This window comes from Lemur catta, chromosome 3 (assembly GCF_020740605.2).
Source record: "Lemur catta isolate mLemCat1 chromosome 3, mLemCat1.pri, whole genome shotgun sequence".
In the NCBI taxonomy this organism is placed as follows: domain Eukaryota; kingdom Metazoa; phylum Chordata; class Mammalia; order Primates; family Lemuridae; genus Lemur; species Lemur catta.
Window position 1 is genome coordinate 24,449,172 of NC_059130.1, and position 20,487 is coordinate 24,469,658.

Here is a 20,487-nt window from a genome sequence, read left to right on the forward strand (position 1 = left end):
TGAAAACGTGAGTGGCTCTGAAAAGAGCCTTTATATCGACTACTTAAACACGCATGCCCTAGGCCCGCTCCCCGCGGATGCGGCGGGCTAGCTGGATGTCCTTGGGCATGATGGTCACTCGCTTGGCGTGGATGGCACAGATTCGTGTCTTCGAACAACCCCACTAGGTAGGCCTCCCTCGCCTCCTCCAGCGCCATCACGGCCGAGCTCTGGAAGCGCACGTCCGTCTTAAAGTCCTGCGCGATCTCGCGCACCAGCCGCTGGAAGGGCAGCTTGCGGATCAGCAGCTCGCGGATCAGCAGCTCGGTGGATTTCCGGTAGCGCCGGATCTCCCGCAGGGCCACGGTGCCCGGCCGGTAGCGATGCGGCTTCTTCACGCCGCCCGTGGCCGGCGCGCTCTTGCGGGCTGTCTTGGTGGCCAGCTGCTTCCTCGGGGCCTTGCCACCGGTCGACTTACGGGCAGTCTGCTTTGTACAGGCCATGATATTTCACTAGTTTTAGTCAAGGAATTCTAGGCAGGCTTATTTATAAACATAGCCTCGTTTTGATTGGGCCAGAAAGTTAGGAGTTTCCGGACTTGAAACCTCATTGGTTAAAATTCAATCCTATTTACTGAAGCAGAAGATTGTTCTGCTAATCTTCCCTTATTCCTTCCTATTTTCCTTTTTCTATAATTTTATTGATCCTGGAATTTTTTTTAGGCCTTTCTTTAAATTGATGTAACTTTTGTAAAAGCAATGCATAAAGTGTTTTTCATACTTTAACAGGTTTCTTCGAATACAAGCATGCCCCTCTGTGAGCTAGGTTTCAGCTTACGTTTTAAGTTACCTCTTACTGTAACACTTCTACCACAGCCAACAGCTCTGCTCAGTAGGCTAGATGGTTTATATCTTGGCTGAAGCTTAACAAAACAATATATAGTTGAAGGAATCAAAAATTAAACTTACATATACTTCTAAACCCAGCCATACCCGTTTCATCTGTAGTGTGCTGACACCTACCAACTTGATATTAGAGCCTCTGATTTTGTTCAGCTATTTCCACCTGGGATGTGGTTTCCCTCTTCCTCACCCCCACATTAATGGCCAGTTAGGTCCTGTAAATGAAATGCTTCTAAGTTAAAGATAACACCAGACATATTAATTTCTCTTTCATAATGTAGAATAGTCTATAGTCAAGTGTTTATCAACCAGATTACAAATTAAAACAAAGTTTCAAAGCAAATTATTCATTGATTACTAAATTGCTAACATTTTCTTCAATAAAGTGTTTTATAATGCTTAAAAATTTAATATTTTTCCTATTCTCTATAAAGAGAATGAAGATCCTTTGCCTTTTAGTTATTTCATATGCCTTGAGGTATGTAATGTTCAAAAAAGTGCATGTCATAAGACAATGGTTATGACACTTAAAAGTTGTTTAATATAAAACTTTTGGCCAGGCGCAGTGGCTTACGCCTGTAATCCTAGCACTCTGGGAGGCCGAGGCAGGCGGATTGTTTGAGCTCAAGAGTTTGAGACCAGGCTAAGCAAGAGGAGACCCCGTCTCTACTAAAATAGAAAGAAATTATATGGACAGCTAAAAATATATATATAGAAAAAATTAGCCGGGCATGGTGGCGCATGCCTGTAGTCCCAGCTACTCGCGAGGCAGAGGCAGGAGGATTGCTCGAGCCCAGGAGTTTGAGGTTGCTGTGAGCTAGGCTGACACCACGGCACTCTAGCCTGGGCAACAGAGTGAGACTCCGTCTCAAAAAATAAAAAAAAAATAAAAAAAAAAATCTTTTAATCATATGCTTATTTCATTGAAAAATCATTGCATACAAAACTTATAAAAACTCAAACTTGAGAACAAAAGCAGGCCCAAGAAGCTTAAAACTTACCTTGATGCTATCATTATGAATTACCATCTTCCTACGGAAGTCACGGTAAAATAAAAGTGATTTCAAGGGGATTTCCTGAACACTAAACACAAGGTAGAAATTTGTTAGCTTAATTAAAATCTTCAACAGTTTCTCATGAGTAGAAGCAACCTTCTCTAGGGAGATCTAAAATGTCATACAAAAACGTAAGTGATATGAACAAATGTCCCTCGCTGTGGAGTTTTTGTAATAGTGTCTTACATATAGAGAGCACTACTCAATGTTTAAACGTTCTACATACACTATATCATTTGATCCCAATTCTGTGAAATAGATGTTATTTTCCTCACTTTACAGGTAAGAAAATTGAGTCTCAGAGAAATAATGGCTTGTCCTGGATAAAGCCTGCATAATATTCTAAAGCAAAAGAGTAAAATTATTGCGATGGAATTTCCCATTTTTTTAGGCTTAGGGGATACATTTTAAAGCACAAAAGCATTTTTTCATCACGTAGTCAAACCATCCAGTGTTTCTTAAAGTTCTCCACTGAACTATTCCCATCATAAGGGGAAACTACCTCATGCAGTCTGGCTGCCAGTCCAAGGTAGCCCACTCAAGTGTCACATTTCTTTGCAATATTATTTTTTTATGATGTATGCATTCTTGACCATAATGTATGGATGTGTTTGTTTTAAATAACAAAAAGATTCTCAAACTCTAAATTCAAATATAGACTTTAGGAGTCATGAGACTTATTTTACTTTTATACTTAATAACATACAGAATAAGAAAATAACAGTCTTCCTCTGGCTTAATTAAACAAAAAAACTTATGGCTGGGTGAGGTGGCTCATGCCTATAATCCTAGCAGTGTGGAGGCTGAGGTGGAAGGATCACTTGAGGTCAGGAGTTCAAGACCAACCTGAGCAAGAATGAGACCCTGTCTCTACTAAAAATAGAAAAAAATTAGGTGGGCAACTAAAAATAGAAAAAATTAGCAAGGCCTGGTGGCCTGCACCTACCTGTACTGGGGAGCCTGAGGCAGGAGGATCGCTTAAACCCAGGAGTTTGAGGTTGCTGTGAGCCAGGCTGATGCCTCAGTACTTCAGCCCAGGTGACAGGCTCTGTCTCAAAATATATATATATATCATAATAATTTAAAAAAATAAAAATTGAAAAAAAATTTATAAGAATTCCTACTTCTCAGAAAACAAATGTCAATTTAAATATTAATTCCAGAGTGACAAATAAGACCATCAGAATTGTAAACTTTCAAGGGCTATAGGTAAAATTTCTCAGAATACAATCTGATGTACAGTTGCCTTCGAATTCACCCTCAAGAACAGAATTCAGATCCATATTAGTTCAATTTTACCTAGTCCCCACATTGGAGACTAGAGTGATATTCCTGTGAAAGTTCCTAATACACTATTTTATCAGAAGAAGCTTTAGGATGCAAAAGAACCTCCACTTTTGAAGGAGTAAAGGGAATTTTGCCCCAAACGATAGCTCCCTACTATGAGTATTTTGAATTAAAGGCCCTTAGAGATGCTAAAAGAGACTTTTCCCCTATCTACATGAAGACCAGACAGACCTACCAAGGAGAACAATTGTTTTTCCTCCCCACCACAGACCTCCTATCTCTCAATCCTCTACCTCTCCCAAAGCACAGGCTTTAGTTCCCTTATCTGCCTAAAACTGGACCTACCAAAGAAAACAATTTCCTTTGGTTCTTTTCCTGAGTTTTCATTAACTGAACCCATATCACAGGAAGGAAGACTAAAGTCTGTCAACAAATTTGGACAGATTTTTGCACAAACCATTGTCCACTTTGTGGTCCTGACAGACTTTGTCCCAGGCCACTGTGTGTTATTCAAGCCCATGGAATGCCCCTAAAAATTATTTACTATCCTCCTAAAATCATCTACACTTCCCCATCTCCCTTTCCCCTGAGAAGTACAGTATATAAGCATCTATACCCTATTGGGATACTGGGCAATCACTCTGTGATTCTCCCGGTGCACAGTAGTAATAAATTTGTAAAGCCTTTTGTCTTATTAATCTTCCCCATTTTTGAGTTGATTTTTCAGTGAAACTTGCAAGGTCAAAGGAAAAGCTTCCCCTGCAGCTGTAAGAGAAAGGGAATATTTCTCTTTCTAAAATTTCTGGAGTTTCTTTCACCAGAAATTAAAAAGCCTTGTAGTTTGAAGACTGAGAACTGGAATTTCATTAATTAGCACAGAGGGAACGGGCATGAGAAGCTTAAAATTTACCACACAGGAAATAAGCAGGTAAAAGACAATTTTAATAAATGAATTATTAGCCATGTAAGGTTTGTATGTTCATGTGTTTATTTTTAATACAAAAGTAATGAATTAAGTTTAAAATAGATGTTCCAGGAAGACAGTTTGTGTTTAGTTTTTGGCTTCACCTACTCCCAGGGTTGTAAGTATCCCAAGCTAAGGCCAGTTGAATCTTAGTTTGTGGGTTAGTCAGGCCCTGAGCCTGATTTGATTTCATTTTGAGTGGTCTGTAGCCCTGGACCAGGTTGAGAAGCTGTAGGATTTTGAGCTTTTTTCCTTATCCTATTGTGAGATAAACTCATTCCTTTAATATCCTGCTCATTGGATAAAAACTTAGCACCCTTCTCCTTCTAACTGGTCCTTAACACTACCTGTACTGAACAGCTTAGAATTTATACAATTTCTGAATTTACTATATAGCATATCCTCTGGAATGTACTCAGATCAAGTGATATGTTACACGCAGTATTTTGAAGCTATACAAACATATTTTTATTCCAGTAACCATCCTCATAAGATCTATTGTAGAAATTTTAAAGGCTATCTATTTTTAAGGACTATGTTTTCAGATGAACTTTGGAGGAAGAATAATAATTTTTCTTCAACCCCCACAGGCTCCTAGTTGGAACTGACCCTTGTAACAAAAGACAGATCAACAAGAGAAAAACAGAAACTTATTAACATGTATATATCACATATATATGAGACACCCAGAGAATAAGTTCTCAAAGAGGTAGCTTTGAATTCCACTTTATATAGCATCTTCAACAAAGAAGAGTAAATTTTTGGAGAAGTGATGAGACAAAGTAAAAGGATTTTGCATGTCTAGAGGCAGCAGCAACTTGAGGGAAGGCAAATAAATGACAGATAAAGGCTGATTAGTAAAGCTTGTTAATGTAGATTTCTCTGGTACCACCTCCAGGCCAATAAGAGTGTCTACAGTTGTCTTCAGTGGTTAGCCTTTGCTCCCCATGGTAAAAGAAGAGGTGGATGGAAGGATACCTTTTGTCTTTGTAAATCTATGTCCTGCTTTTGGGTGAATAGAGGGAGGGCAGAGAGCTCCCCTGCATCTGCTGCTGCTTAACTGTCTTCCGCTCAACATTCCTTCATATTTGGGGCAGCATATTCTGGTTCCACAGTACCTTCTTCTCCAACATTCATTTAATTTTTTTAATAAACAGTGTATATTTAATGTTTCATTTAATACTGCCTGGAGAGCAATGTATTATAAACACCATTTTACAGGTGAAGAAAGTGGTAGAGAAAGATTCCACCCCACATTTCTCTGACTCCTTCCCTTGAGGAACTCACAAGACAATAGTTTTCTCATGGGTAAATGAAAGTCAAATATTAGCTATCCCACAGTTATGTGGGAATTAAATAAAACAATCCAAGTAAAATGTTTCATAGAGCCTGAAGCATAGTAAACACTCATTAAAAGATAGCTACTAATATTATGATTAATAAAGATATACTCAAGTTAGTATAAGAACTGAAGGAAGAAAACAACAAGCTGGGGAATTAACATTTAAACTAGGACTTAAAAAAGAATTTTATCAAACAGAATAAAAGGACCAACTAGACTAAGGAAACATCACATAGAAAGATAGAAAGCAAAGGCATGAACCAACAAGGACTTTCATAGGGAACTCAAAGAATATAGGCCTCAAATTCATGAACAACTTCAAATTTAGATATATAATCTACAAACGGAGGTATACATAATCTTGTAATTGTATCTGTAGTTAAAACATTGATTAAATCTTTGGGGCCAAGGGAAAACTTCCCCTCTGCCCTTTAAAAGTTTGCTGAAAATGAACGAACAAAAGGCAGATTAATAGGAGAAAAAGGCTTACAAAATTTATTTAATATGCATTAACATGGAAACCATACACAAAGCATGAGGCTCAAAGAAGGTCCAGATGGTTGAGGCTCAAATACTCTGTTCATAGGGAAGAGATGTAGGGACTTGGGAGGCAGACATTATGTTGTAAATGATTCTCTTTGGAAGCTGAATGAGACAAATTACAAGAACATGGAACTGCACAGGAACAAATGTTGTCTTATTACACAGATAAAGTCCCCCAGGTAATCTCTCTGAGATGCCTGCCCTCAGAAGAATAGATGAAAAATCTGTCTGGGCATGGTTACGACTCCCAGTCTTTTCTCTTTTCTGGTGGTAAATCTTTCATGGTTATTTAATGAGATTCCTAGGGAGAAGTTCTTATGACAATCACATTTCTTTTGGAAAGAAGCTTTCTTAGTCAGATAAAGAAATTCCAGAGTCCCTCCAGTGCTTCAGGAAAGAGGATCAGACAGACAGGGAGGCAGAGAGTCAGAGAAAGACCTTGGTTCTGAGGCCTTTTAATTTGCAAAGCACTCAGCATGCCAAAGCACCATATTTTGGGGAATCATCTTCTGAGCCCCAACAAATATGAACATTGAAAACATACCAAATTTTAGAACTATTTTGTTTTGTTTCATTTCATGTATCAGAAGCCTCAAAAAATGAACTTCTGAAAAACTCAACCTGTGAAGGACCCTGTAAACTGTAATAATGTGTTCAGGATCTATACAGTAGCTTGTTGTAGCTAGAGAGGCTGGGATGGATGTGGTTAGTAGACAGAGCTGGAAAGGCAGGCTGGGACCAAGTTGAATGTGTCTAAATAAACTGTTAAAGAGACTTATTAGGTTGAAAAGCACCAGTTTTGAAGCAGGATAACTCTGGGACCAGAAGAAAAATCAAAGAGAAAGAATTCTGATAGTTAAAGTAGTTCAGGTGAAAGATGCTAAGATTTAACAGGAAGTGCAGAATAGGTGCCAATTCCCCATAAAACTCTTGAAGACAGCTGACTCCTACCAATAGCTAAACATGACTGCCTACCCTTTGTTAGCATAACTTAGCTGCTTGACTGTGATAAAAATGCTAAAAGCTGTGCTGAGCTAGTACCTGTGTTAAGCGCTATTCTAGTTGGGAAATTCTTGCATTCTGTAAGATTTTTCCCCAAATTTCTTTGGAAAGAATTTCTAATCCTCTTATTTTACTTAGAGGCTCTACCAAAGCCCACCCCCACTCAAAAATAATTATTAATTTATTAATAGTTATCTTATTAATTCCACCAATTAGCTTCAATCTCCCAACCTTCCCCATGAGAATCACACCTTGCTGCAAATATCTCAGGTAGTGATTCACACCTGGGTGTAAACTGCTTTCTCAGACTAAATTTTTACTTGCAACAGGAAAAGGGAGAATTTATCTTGGAGACAACTTTAAGTAATGCGTCATTAGGCACCTCAGACTACAAGAGTATTGAAACTGTAGAGGAGAGAAAAAAATCTTTTTCCCTCTACCCTGGTAGGTTCTCCAGCAGGGACCCTATAATTCAATTGATAAAGGGCAGATTAACAAGAGAACAAAGAGAAGTTCATTAATATGTGCAGCAAACATATAAAAGGGAGCACTCTGAGATGAGTAACTCAGAGAGTGGCTAGAATTTGGGAGCCAGTGGTAGCTCACACCTGTAACCCGAGCACCTTGGGAGGCAATGGGCAAAAGGATCTATTGGGGCCAGGAGTTCAAGACCAGCCTAAGCAACACAGCAATACCCCTGTCTCTACAAAAATTGAAAAAAATTAGCCAGGTGTGGTGGCATGCGCTTGTGGTCCCAGTCTCAGCTACTGAGGAGGCTGAGGCAGGAAAATTGATTGAGCCCAGGAGTTGGACGTTGCAGTGAGCTATGATGACACCACTGCGTTCTAGTCTAGGCAACATAGCAAGACCCTGTCTCAAAACAAACATAAAGAAACAACAAAAAACCTAGGTAACTTAGTGGGGGAAAGAAGACACCTTTGGAAAAACAAAGGACTTTTTGGAAAGAGAAATGGATAAATGGACCCTTAGGAGAATAGATAGGAGATTGGATCACTTATGACAATGTTTGTTCAGATATGGTGCCGACTTCTCATCTCTGAGAAGATTACAGTTGCTCCTAGTCCTGGAGGGAATTTATGACAATTGAATTAAAATTTTGAGTTTTTTTTATCAGTCTCTGCTTTTAGACAGGTAAGGGATTTCAGGAACTCAAATGTCTTCAGCTGAAAACAAGCAAAAAGTGACATATTTTGGGGTAGCATACCCTGATCCCCTTCAAAAGGAAGAGTGCATAGACATTATGTCTCTGATTCCACCTAGGGTCCTATACCCTCTGACACCAGAAATCATCACTTCTGTCAGCCTTGGCTTGTGGTTGTTTTGTCATGATGCACTTTTGTCATATCTTTCTTTCCTGCTAGTGTTTAAAAGCAGTCAAATGCAGGAACTGCTCCTTTTATAAACTATTATTGAGCTTATACCGGACACTGAACTACATGTTGGTTAACAAAAAAGAATAAACAAAAATCACTGCTAATAAGGAACATATGGGGTAGGGAGAGTACTAAGATGCAAAGAAATGTAAAATAATGTGATAGATTCTGCAAGAGTTGCTAAAGGATCACAAAAGAGCGAGTGTGTTTATTTGCCCTGAAGCAGCCAGGGGAGACGAAGATATCTATTATGAATTCTAGGGTGTTAGTTTAGACATGTAGTGTGGTGATGCATAATGGCACTATTCAATGAGCAGACAAGAGATCCAGCTTTATAGAAGGGGAGAGAGAAGGAATCCCCCCATGAGTCACACGTTGGAGATTTTAAATTTAAACATTTTTTTCTTATACCAGGTCTCACTGTGTTGCCCAGGATGGTCTTGATAAGGAAAACCATCATCTATTACTCAGCACAGCAGCCACCTGAGACCCCCACCCCTCACGGAAGACCCGCATCAGCATAATACTAACCTATCACCTGGCCCATCCGCTAATCTATTACCTGGTCCATCAGCATAACACTAAACCTATTACCTGGTGCATCAACATAATACTAACATATTACCTGACACATCAACTAACCTATTACCTGGAGGGCATTAGTCACCTGAGACCCCACCCCTCAGATCACCACCAACTTAATAAAAGTGGGAAAAATTGGGTAGACGGGGCTCAGAATTTGGTGGTGAGACCCCTCTGAGCCTGCTGGCGAATAAATTTGATTCTCCAATTCTCCGTGTGCTGCTCGGTTTGTCCTTGGGACCACTCGCTGTAACACTCACTAAAACACTTGCTGTAAGAGTCTGTAACTCAGCCTCAATCAATCCTTCTACTTCAGTCTCCTGAGTAGCTGGGAGTACAGGCACACACCCAGCTAAATTTAAACATTTTGATTTGGGGAGATTGAGCCTTGAAAATGACTAAAGAAACACCATGTGGATCTACATGTCTGGAGCCTATTAGTCTGAATATATAATAGATTTATGATTCATCAGCACATAGAAGGTAGAGCCGAGGGAGAGATGAAACACGACACATAGAGTTTTTGAAAATAATAAACATTTCTCCAAAAAACCTCAATTCTTTCTGATGCAGAAACCAGAACATTTTATCGTGGATTTTAGGGCCCTCATAAAGTAACGAACATGCTAACAGAAAGGATCCCAATCAATTTCATACGACAGTTTGTGGTAGAGGACAAACATCCTCTTCCAAAACCCAATTCAGCAAACTTTGCTAGCTCCATGTGGAGCCTCAACAGGGACAGTTTGGGCACTAAATCCTGGCTGAAAACAAGGACTGATTTAGAGGATCTGTAAAAATGAATGTACAAAATACCCCTCAGTCTTCTGTATATGGTCGGCCCTCTGAATCAGCGAGTTCCACATTCAACCAACCGGTGATCGAACTTTTTTCTTTTTTTTTTTCTTTTCAGACAGGGTCTCACTCTGTCGCCCAGGCTGGAGTACAAAAGCGTCATCATAACTCACTGCCACCTCCAACGCTCAAGCGATACTCCTGCCTCAGCCTCTGGACTAGCTGGGACTACAGATAGATGCACACCACCACAGCCGGCTAACTTTTCTATTTTTTTGTAGGGACAAGGTGTTGCTCTTGTTCAGGCTGGTCTCAAACTCCTGGCCTCAAGCAACCTTCCAGCCTCAGCCTCCCAAAATGCTAGGATTACAGGCGTGAGGCACCTGGCCCAGCCTGAAAATATTTTTGTAAAAAAAGTTGACCACAGAGGGTTTACGGAAAAAAAAAAAAATAATAATAGAACAAAAAATAATACAAATAAAGCAATACAGTACAACTATTTACATAGCATTTACATTGTGTTGAGTATCATAAGTAATCTAGAAATGATTTAAAGTATGAGGATGCAAATACCATGTAGTTTTCTATAAAGGACTTGAGCGGATTTTGGTATCCGCAAGAGTCCTGGAAACAATCCCCCACAGAACCGAGGGAGTACTGTATCGTTTCTTTCAATAGAGCTTTTACTGAATGTGTTGCGATTCACTGACCTCCATGAGAAGGTTTGGCAATATACTGAGACCAGTTTTCCTAGAAACTGATGTTTTCTGGGTGAGCTGAAATACCATGGCTCGGCACAACAAAATGGAGACTAGACTCGAATTATGGCGAACGTGTCCCCTCCCCTCCCCCTCCACACACAAATCCCAGCTGCCGCTGCTCTTGAGATCGCCCCAAGAGTGTCAGCCTAATTATTGGAACTGCTATTCCCAGCAGTTTTACGTAACCATGGTTCAGAATCCTGTAGTCAGGATTAGATCTGGCGCTGGCGCTCTCTCCTTCTCATCTCTGGCCTCCATTTGCTCTTCGCTTGGCTTCCCCCAGACCTTTCCTCTTAGCCTCAGAGTAATGCCTTCCGGGAGTGCAGGGACCCAGACGCAGGCGAAAACGGCTGCAGAATCCGGAATCTTCAGGTTGGGATCTGAATTCTCCCGGCGACTATGGTATATCGGTTAAAAAAAAAAAAAAAGAAGAGCGATCTGTGGAGGATAGAGGAGGAGGAAAAGGAAAACAGAAAGGAATGACGAGATGTCCAGAGGGCGGAGACAATTTGCAATGCTTCCCGCCGGCGCACTTTCGGTTTTCATCCTGGTCCGATATTCGGGTATATCAGGGGTAAAGCAGCGCTTACCGGCTTCAGAGGCTGGGCTTCAGCTGCGCAGTTATGTCTGGCAGAGGAAAAGGCGGAAAAGGCCTCGGCAAAGGCGGCGCTAAGCGCCATCGTAAGGTCTTGAGAGACAACATCCAGGGCATTACAAAGCCCGCTATTCGGCGTCTTGCTCGTCGCGGAGGTGTCAAGCGGATCTCGGGCCTCATTTATGAAGAGACTCGGGGTGTGCTGAAGGTGTTCCTGGAGAACGTCATTCGGGACGCGGTCACCTACACTGAGCACGCCAAGCGCAAGACTGTCACTGCTATGGATGTGGTGTACGCCCTTAAACGTCAAGGGCGCACCCTGTATGGTTTTGGAGGCTAAATCGCCGTTTTAGCTTTGCACTTCGGTCCCAAAGGCCCTTTTTAGGGCCACCCATAAAATCACCAGAGAAGCTGGGCACTTAACACAAACCGGAAGGGGGGAAGGAAACTTAGATCTTAACCGCTGGGGTACTAGTTGAGTCCGAAATGCGTGGAAGGGTAGCAACGTCCAAGGTGTTAGCGGCCTTAAAGAGCTAAACTGTTTGCTAAAATGGCCTTTCACTTTAACTTTCGCCGTTTATCGAAGATTGGCAAGCTCCAGGCTTTACTATTACCGTGGTTTGCTTGTGCAGAATCAGTCCACCTGGGGGGACGCGCCTTCACGGTTTATTGGGCGCTGGAACTTGAGAGGTATGAAGCCGGCAGTTTAAACTTAGGCTAAGCCCTGAGTATGTAGCCTCGCTGCACTTATGCTAAGTGGGAAAGAAGACCTGCATTTGCAGTCGAGGTACCAGTTCTCCCACCTGTTGTATCTGAATTTCTGTCAGCTTTTGGGCTTTATTTTCTATGCAGGATTAAGCGGGGGGGACCAGATGCCTTAAGGGCCCGTTCATTTTAGATGTCTGGGAACACTTTTATGTACCCTGCTCACCCATAATGTATGAGAGCTTAAATGTGGGTTATGAGACGAGCTCCTCGGTAAATGTTTCGGGCAAGTTGTCTGCCCAGTGGATGAACAGTATGCATTTCCTGTGTTCAATGAAAAGAATTTAGTCAAGGACATACGGCATACTGTCTTTCAGTTGTAGCATTGCAAGGACACAGATGCAGAGACATTGCAACGTAATAAAAGTGAGCAAACTTCATAATCTTAAGAGGAAGTCTCCAAGGAACAGGTAATTCAGGTATGTGACTTTTATCTGCAGGGCTTATTGTAGCCAAGAATGAGAGACCTTCAGGAATATAACCCACTGTCAGACCAGAAAGCACAATTTTGACAAGGCAAAAGCAAATTGTTCTCCTATATCAGCATAGCAAATACAGAGACACTATCACTTCTAAACTGCCCTGATCTACATTGAAATGTGGGTCCACACTTCTAAACCTTAATTATGGTTTTGCAGCTATTACATTGGCATGTGGGCTTTTTTTTTTTTTTTTTGGCATTGTAGGCTTATGATTTTCACAGTGAAATTTGGCTACGTACGTAATCAAATTATATGTCAGTTTCCAAAAGATAAACCAGCAGTTGCTTTATTGGTCTTCACATGTGGCTGCTTGTCGTCAGCATCAAACACTTAAGGGTGAACTGGGTTTAAAACATGGTGCTTAACAATGGAGATGCCAGCAAGGCAAAGAGATACAAGACTTGCCTTTACCGTCAGAAAAGGGAAGACATGCATAATACATAAAATACGTAGAAATAAATACATATAAGAATAAGTGGCCCAATAGTACAAGGCAGCACATATTCAACGGGAGGAGAAATGTAGACAGTAACTACTATAGGAGTTCTAATGCTACAGAAATCATCGGCTGCTGGGAAATTGGGGAAAGCTTGGCTGTGGGGGTGGGGCTAGTGCCAGGCTTTGAATGATGAGCAGAATGCCTGGTGTCCTACTGAGATCTGCAGTAAAGGGTGTGGGACGGGGACACAAAGGGCAAAGATAACATTTGTGTAGCTGTGCTTGTGAGAAATAAGAAGCTTTAATGCTCAAGATGTTACATTTTCCCTCTTAAGTCTCACCCGAAATTTACAGCATTTCTATTTCAAATATCACTGATTTTTTTTTAACTTTAAAGGCATTGCAGATGAATGTATCTGAGCCTCACTGAGATACTTTGAAGGAGATATCAAAACTTTGAAGAGAAATCAAAGAATAAAGAAAGGGAGTGGGGTGGAAAACATGTCCATTGTCTAAATTAGTGGTTCTCAAAGTATGGTCTCTAATCTAGCAGCATAGATCACCTGGGGAAAAATCTTGGGCCCCACTCCAGACCTATTGAGTGAGAAACTAGGGAGGGTGGGACCCAGCAATTTGTGTTTTAATAAGCCCTCCAGGTGATTCTGATACACATTAAAGTTTGAGAACCACTGATCTAAGGTAACAGTTTTTCTTTAAATGAAAAGGTATTTGGAATCTGAATATATGTTGCACCAATTTGTTAACCATAATATTTGCTTTCTTTGATGGAAAAGAAAGGAGATGGATGATCCTAATAAATTTAATGTAGCAAAAAAAAAAAAAACCCAAAATGGCCTTATGTTCTCAAAGCACTTGGGGCAAACATGAAAGATATATGAATGAAAAATGTAGTAGCTTGTTTTACTAAATACTGGTTTGTAATTTTAATAGTATTGAATTTTGTAATCAATGGACATGGTTTTTTTTTTCTTAATTTCTTCAAGATCTGGTCCTTTTATCATTATATATTATTTTATACATCTTCTTTAAAGTGATTTTAACAGTGACCCTTGCTCCCACTTGTCAATTCCACTAAATACTATTATGATATGGCATGGCTGAAGCCTGTTAGCTGTGTCCAGCCCCTGAATATTGCCAAATATCAGGATATGCAGATACGTATCTTTTTACATTAATAAATGCCTTTTTTTCCTTAACCATCTTAACCATCTGTAAGGATGAAGCATATAGTGCTATTTTTAACCATCTGTTATGGTGACGGAGAATATAATTTATCTCGTTGGTTGCTAACAAAATAGTTTTCTTCTCATTTCCATCTGCGACTGACTCAGGTACTCCTCATAGCCAGCCCCTGGCTGCCATCTCTTTCCCTCATTGGGTGAATTCAGGACTTCCACTAAAATATATACAAATGATTACAAAGTCCATTGTGTGGGTCTACTTCCATTACCATGGTCATAGAGACACTTGAGTATACCTCTGGCTAATCAAACTTTATTATGGGCTGGTAGTCTGAAGTCTTACCATCCCTTTCCAGCCTTCCTACTTCTCTGACTAGCAGCATTAGCTTCCCAGACACACAGGTTACAGCCTCCTGAGTCATCTTTCGCTACATTATTTTCTTCCTTTGAAACCATTCACTCTGTACTTTATATTCTAGCTAACATGACGTACATGTTATTTCTCTACTTGAGGCAAAAGAACTGAACTGTCATTTATGCACAATGTTACTAACATATATATGTACAAATATAGAATTATAGGTGTTGGTTTTACCATCTTCATTGAACATTTCTGAATTGTTTGAATTTCTTATAAGCACGAATATAATTCCGCCCCCCAAACAATCAGAAGTTAAATCGGTAGATAATCTGGACTATATGAACCATGGCAAATCCCAGTTTTGCCAAAGTTAAATTTTTTCATCCTTAATGTTATTGAGAATTCCTGCCTTTCTCACAAGAATATTTTAAGGATCAAGTAAAAAGTTCTTTGTGAAAAAAGATTGAAGCCGTGGAGTGACATAGAAACCAAAGGGGATGTACTTATTGCATATTTCACCCAATCTAGTTCTTATATGCTTTATAATCACTGGGGGTGGGAGGGATTCTCCATAGCTAGAATTTATAGAGCAAGGGAGACAGTGGGTCAAGATGAGGTATAAACAGGTTGGCAGGGCCAGATTTTTCAGGATTAGACCAGAAAAATGTAAAGTCAATATAAAGAGTCAATAGACTCCCCCAGCTGACTTGACTGTTATAATGTGTTGAATGTATTACTTAAGAATATTCAAATCTTCAGAACAACATCAAAAGTTGAATATTATCTCCACTTTATACAGGAAGAAACTGATGTTCATGCAGTTTAAATAACTTGGCATTCCCTGATACACCGTGATGCTCCTGAATTTTACTAAAATATTTGTCTAAAATCTGAAAATCACAAATAATCTTTGAAGATCTATTAATATATTACATTTGTCATATATTTTTAATGGAACCATAGGCCATTAGTGCTAGAAAGCACCCAAGAAATAATCTAGCTCAATTTGTTCATATTTTTCCTCCAGTTACAGTATAAAACTCTTCTCTAACTTTGTGTCCCCATCAGATCCCTAAGTGATATAGATGTTCCTCAGAGGCCTACTTGGAGCCATCTCTTATGCCATTTCCAGTGGACAGCTCTGACCCAGTATGGCCTGAAGTGAACTCTCTTCAGCAGCTCCTCCTCCCAGGCTGCCTATTCCTGTGAAGGTGGCATTGTCCTCCCAGTCACTCAGGCAGAAAGGTCCAGAGTCATCTTTGATTATTTTTTGCCTCAACAACCCCTTGTCACCCTTTTCCACACCCAGGTTCAGGCCATCTTCCACGTGCAATAAAGGTAACAACTTCCCTGCAGTCCATTGCTGTGGCTGATGCCCTTGTTCTCATCCTCAGCATCTCCCATTTGCTAAATCTCTGGTCTGAGACTTGGCCTCCTGCCTCAGGTGCTGCTCTCTTCTGGATTCTTTTTGCACCCTCTGCCCCAGATTAACCTTAAAACACAGCTGATTGTGTTACCCACCTGTTTAAGGCACTGTTGGTTTTCTCTTGGCTTTTTATCCTTATTTCCTGATCTTTCTCATCCCATAGAAAACCATTTTGCTATGTCTGCAGTGTCTTTTTGTTTCTATGTATGATTTCAAAATGTACTAATTATTTTAATTTACATATATAGTATTGCTTTCAACCTCATTCCATTTATTACCATATTTCCCTCAGAAATGTTTTTAAGATCTGCCGGGCGCGGTGGCTCACGCCTGTAATCCTAGCTCTGGGAGGCTGAGGCGGGTGGATCGCTCGAGGTCAGGAGTTCGAGACCAGCCTGAGCAACAGTGAGACCCCCATCTCTACTAAAAATAGAAAGAAATTATCTGGCCAACTAAAAATATATATACAAAAAAAAAATTAGCCGGGCATGGTGGCTCATGCCTGTAGTCCCAGCTACTCGGGAGGCTGAGGCAGTAGGATCGCTTAAGCCCAGGAGTCTGAGGTTGCTGTGAGCTAGGCTGATGCCACGGCACTCACTCTAGCCTGGGCAACAAAGTGAGACTCTGTCTCAAAAAAAAAAAAAAAAGAAATGTTTTTAAGATCTGTCCTTGTTAGGTGTCGATATGGTCTAAATGTATCCCCCCCAAATTTGTGTTGCAACTTAATCACCAATATGATAGTATGGAGGTGGGCCCTTAGGAGGTGATTATGCCATAAGACTCCTCATGAATGGAACTAATAACCTTCTAAAAGAGGTGCAAGGGACACCTTCTACCACGTGAAGACACACAGAAGGTACCATCTGTGAGGAACAAGTCCTCACCAGACACTGAATCTACTGTTACCTTGATCTTGGACTTTCTAGTCCCCAGAACTGTGAACAACAAATTTCTGTTGTTTATAAACTACCCAGTCTAAGGTGTTGTGTTATAGCAGCCCAAATAGATTAAGATAGGTGTCCATTTAGTCTCTTCTTGGTGCAGAATACTCCATGGGACGTGTCACATTTTTTCCATTCCCCAGTGAAGAATGTCCACATTGTTTACAATGTCCCATCGTTCTTGTCCTGTTCTCTCATAGACCTGTGTGAGAATTTCTTTTGGATAAATAGCCAAGAACTGCTGGTACCTATGATCTGTGGCTGCCCCCCCTTCCCCCCCCCACAGGGCACCAAGCATCTAAGCCCTCCATCCCAGCCAATCCTTATGATTATTCAAGTTTCCACTGTTTGCTGAACTATCCAGTTTTATACTGACACCTCATTATTGTTTAATTTGCCATTCTCTAATTATTAATCATTTTGAGCATCTCAGCATATATTAGATTTAGCGCTTTCTCTTCTATAATCCACCCATTTGAATCTTTTCTCCTACACTGTTTATAGCATAAAATCTATCCCCTCCCCTTTGGCATTCAAGATTCTAAATAAACTGGCCTCAAAGTCTCCACCACTAAAAATTTATTTCTCATTACTGGTCTTGGCCTACCCTGTGGAGTAGCCACCATCCACAATTCTTTTATTTTTCTGGTTCTTCTGCCTGGATTAGAGGAAGTTTTCCTACTAGAAGACCTCCAGAATTGATCTTTGCCTCTGAACTCCAGATAATTCAATGTGCAACTTTCTTTGCCACTTACCATAGCATGCCTTCCATTAGAGTGCATGTCTTCTCCTCACAGAGCCCAAAGATCTGGTTCCCCTTTCTGCAGACTTACATAGCTGCCCCCTTCTATGAAAAGATACTGGGATTCCTATTGAACAAAATAATAAGTTTTAATCTGGCTGGCAATTTCACTTTGTTCCGTGAAATTTTCTCTGTTGAAGTGATTTCCAGTTGCAGGTTGCAGATATTATCATGGTTGTTAATGATGCCATTAATACTGATTTATTACATGTGAGGCTCTGTTCTAAATATTTCGTATGGGGTGTATTACCTCTTTTCATCCCCACAGCAATCCTGAAGTGGGTGCAATTATCCTGTTTTACACATGAGGAAACTGAGATCCAAGTCTTTTGTCTTTGGAGCTTTTTTCTGTTTAAGGGTCACGAGCTTTGGCCCTACCCTTCAAGGGACCTCAGGTCCCAATTCACCATCAGTGAGGTCCCCACGCTTGTTTCGCATCCCTTCTCTCCCCTTTGCCATCCTTCATCCTATTCTCTCCCTGCCTCTCTTTAGATGTACACTTCATTCACTGCTCTTGAACAAACTGCAATTCCATACTATATTCCAAAGAAATAAATTCTGTCCGCAGGGCAAAATCTGATGTCTTCCGGAGGATACAAAAACAGAACTCCTCACATGTCTAAAGAAAACATCTTAAGGAACGACACAGATCGCAACTTTTAGAGTGCCTTCCCAAGGTCAGAGTAAGTCTCCGTCTGTGGACCTGGATGGGCACAGATCAGTTCAATTAAGGGCAACCTCACAAGTATGCACCCACCCCTACCCCGCGGGGTTGACTTGGGAAACAGAATGTGGGGAATGTTATACAGCTGGCGAAAGCATTATTGGCCACACCTACAACCGATTCGCAGCCAAAGAGCAGAAATCACTAACTTTATAAGGCAGAAATACCGCAAAACCGACTTGGTGAATCCCCTAGCCCTAAGGCGGCGCCTGGTGAAGCGTTTCGGCGGGAGCGGAGGCCGCGGGCGCGGGCCAACCGGCGCGCCGCTCTCGGCTCCGGGAAAAGGCCAACCCAGCCCAGCCCAGCCGCGCCCGGGACTGCGAGTCCCGAGCGTCCCCTAGTGACTCCCGGCCTCAGCTCATTCTCCCCTCGGACGCCCTTCTCGCCACCACCAGCCCATCCCCACCCCCACCCCCGCCGGGCAAATTCCAATTCTGGGCCGCCATCACGGAGCAAAAGACGCCCCAGAAGAGCCGGACCGCGGAAACGCGCAAGCCGGCCGCTGCGGGAGGGCCAGTGGCCGCCGCGATGGTGCAAAACTGCGTGTCCCGGCCACGCCCAGGAAAGCAGCGGCAACCTTGCCAGCCCAGATAAGCAGGTTGACCCAACTCCGCTAAATCTCGAAATGGCACCGCGGGAAGGGACTGAACTGGACCGGACACCTGGCCCCCACTCTTTGCCGGGATCCTAACTAGTTAATGCTTTTCCCGTTCTAGTGCCGGCAGGGGGCAAACGATACAGCTCCTTCCCAGTGCTGCTGTGGGTGGCTCTGAAAAGAGCCTTTGGATACGATGGAACCTCGAACCGAGCGCGCACTCCTTAAGCCCGCTCCCCACGGATGCGGCGAGCCAGCTGGATGTCCTTGGGCATGATGGTCACTCGCTTGGCGTGGATGGCACACAGGTTCGTATCTTCGAACAACCCCACCAGGTAGGCCTCGCTCGCCTCCTGCAGCGCCATCACGGCCGAGCTCTGGAAGCGCAGGTCCGTCTTAAAGTCCTGCGCGATCTCGCGCACCAGCCGCTGGAAGGGCAACTTGCGGATCAGCAGCTCGGTGGATTTCTGGTAGCGCCGGATCTCCCGCAGGGCCACGGTGCCCGGCCGGTAGCGGTGCGGCTTCTTCACGCCGCCCGTGGCCGGCGCGCTCTTGCGGGCCGCCTTGGTGGCCAGCTGCTTCCTCGGGGCCTTGCCACCGGTCGACTTACGGGCAGTCTGCTTTGTACGGGCCATAGCGAAACAAAACGCGAGCTTACCGACGCTGCGGCAGGGGGACAAACGGGATCTCGGCCCGCGCGGCAAGCAGTCTTTATAGGCACAGTCTTTTCCCGATTGGGCGGGACAGTAATTGAAAGTCCCGCGCTGGCTGTCCATTGGCTGTGACGTTTCCTGTCCTAGAGTCACCGGTTGGCTTGGGCAGAATGCTTTCTAACCCCGCCTACCCGCCCCCCTTTCTGCTTTGCGGTTGGCCAACAGTTTTCCAACCTTGTTTTTTCCTCATTCTTTCAGGAGTAAAGTCATTTTCGATTGCAGCTTTATCACATTGTTCCTACCCAGCCCTTCACCTCCTTAGAACACGCTCGCCACCGTACCCCTTTTCCTTTCTTCGCTGCGTAGCTCCCAAATTGAACCTCGACCTTCCCTCTGTGTCCCCCGACCCCGGTTGCTTCTTGGCGGATCGTCTTCTGCCTGTTCGGCGCTTTTCTGATGGGAGGGTTGCCCGCCTCCACGGCGCAAGATCCCGCCTCCGAAAGCCTAAGAGGGGAACCTGTGTCTCTGCTGCGAAAGCGCTTAAGGGGGTGTGGGGGGGCGGATACTAAGCCAGCCGTTAAACCAAGACCCAGTTCCCCCGCACTCCCCTCTCGACGGGGGCTGGGCAGTGTGCTGGTGATGGCGAGCACGCACCCCCACCCCCAGCACTAGAGCTCATCTAAGTGTCGGCAAAGGCCTGCGGGATCAGCTGAGGGCTTGACATCAGGTGCCGGCGCTAATGCTCATGACCGAGCCGCCCGCGGGCGCCCTAGGTGTTTGGGACCTCCACCTGCGCTACTAAGTCTTAAGACTTAGGACTCAAAGGTAGTGAGGTGTCGAGACCCGAGGTGAGAAGCGGCTGGGAGCAGGGGGCAAGTGGTCCCGCCCCCACAGCTC

General features: G+C 42.8%; 2 protein-coding genes across 2 annotated transcripts; one reads left to right on the forward strand and one right to left on the reverse strand.

Annotated features, from left to right (window-relative positions):
* Positions 1-50: 50 nt before the first annotated feature.
* Positions 51-20,432, reverse strand: LOC123634771. Its single transcript, XM_045546497.1, is given in 5 exon segments — positions 51-140; positions 142-488; positions 1,883-2,047; positions 11,197-11,479; positions 19,163-20,432. Coding segments are annotated over 5 exon segments (1,428 nt in total). The 5' UTR covers positions 19,714-20,432; the 3' UTR covers positions 51-58.
* Positions 11,211-11,635, forward strand: LOC123633896 (histone H4). The gene has a single exon (XM_045544903.1). The coding sequence runs from the start codon at positions 11,230-11,232 to the stop codon at positions 11,539-11,541; it is 312 nt and encodes a 103-aa protein (XP_045400859.1). The 5' UTR covers positions 11,211-11,229; the 3' UTR covers positions 11,542-11,635.
* Positions 20,433-20,487: the final 55 nt, after the last annotated feature.

Coding starts and splice junctions, on each gene's coding strand:
- LOC123633896 (XM_045544903.1), top strand. CDS start 11,230: ATGTCTGGCAGAGGAAAAGGCGGAAAAGGCCTCGGCAAAGGCGGCGCT.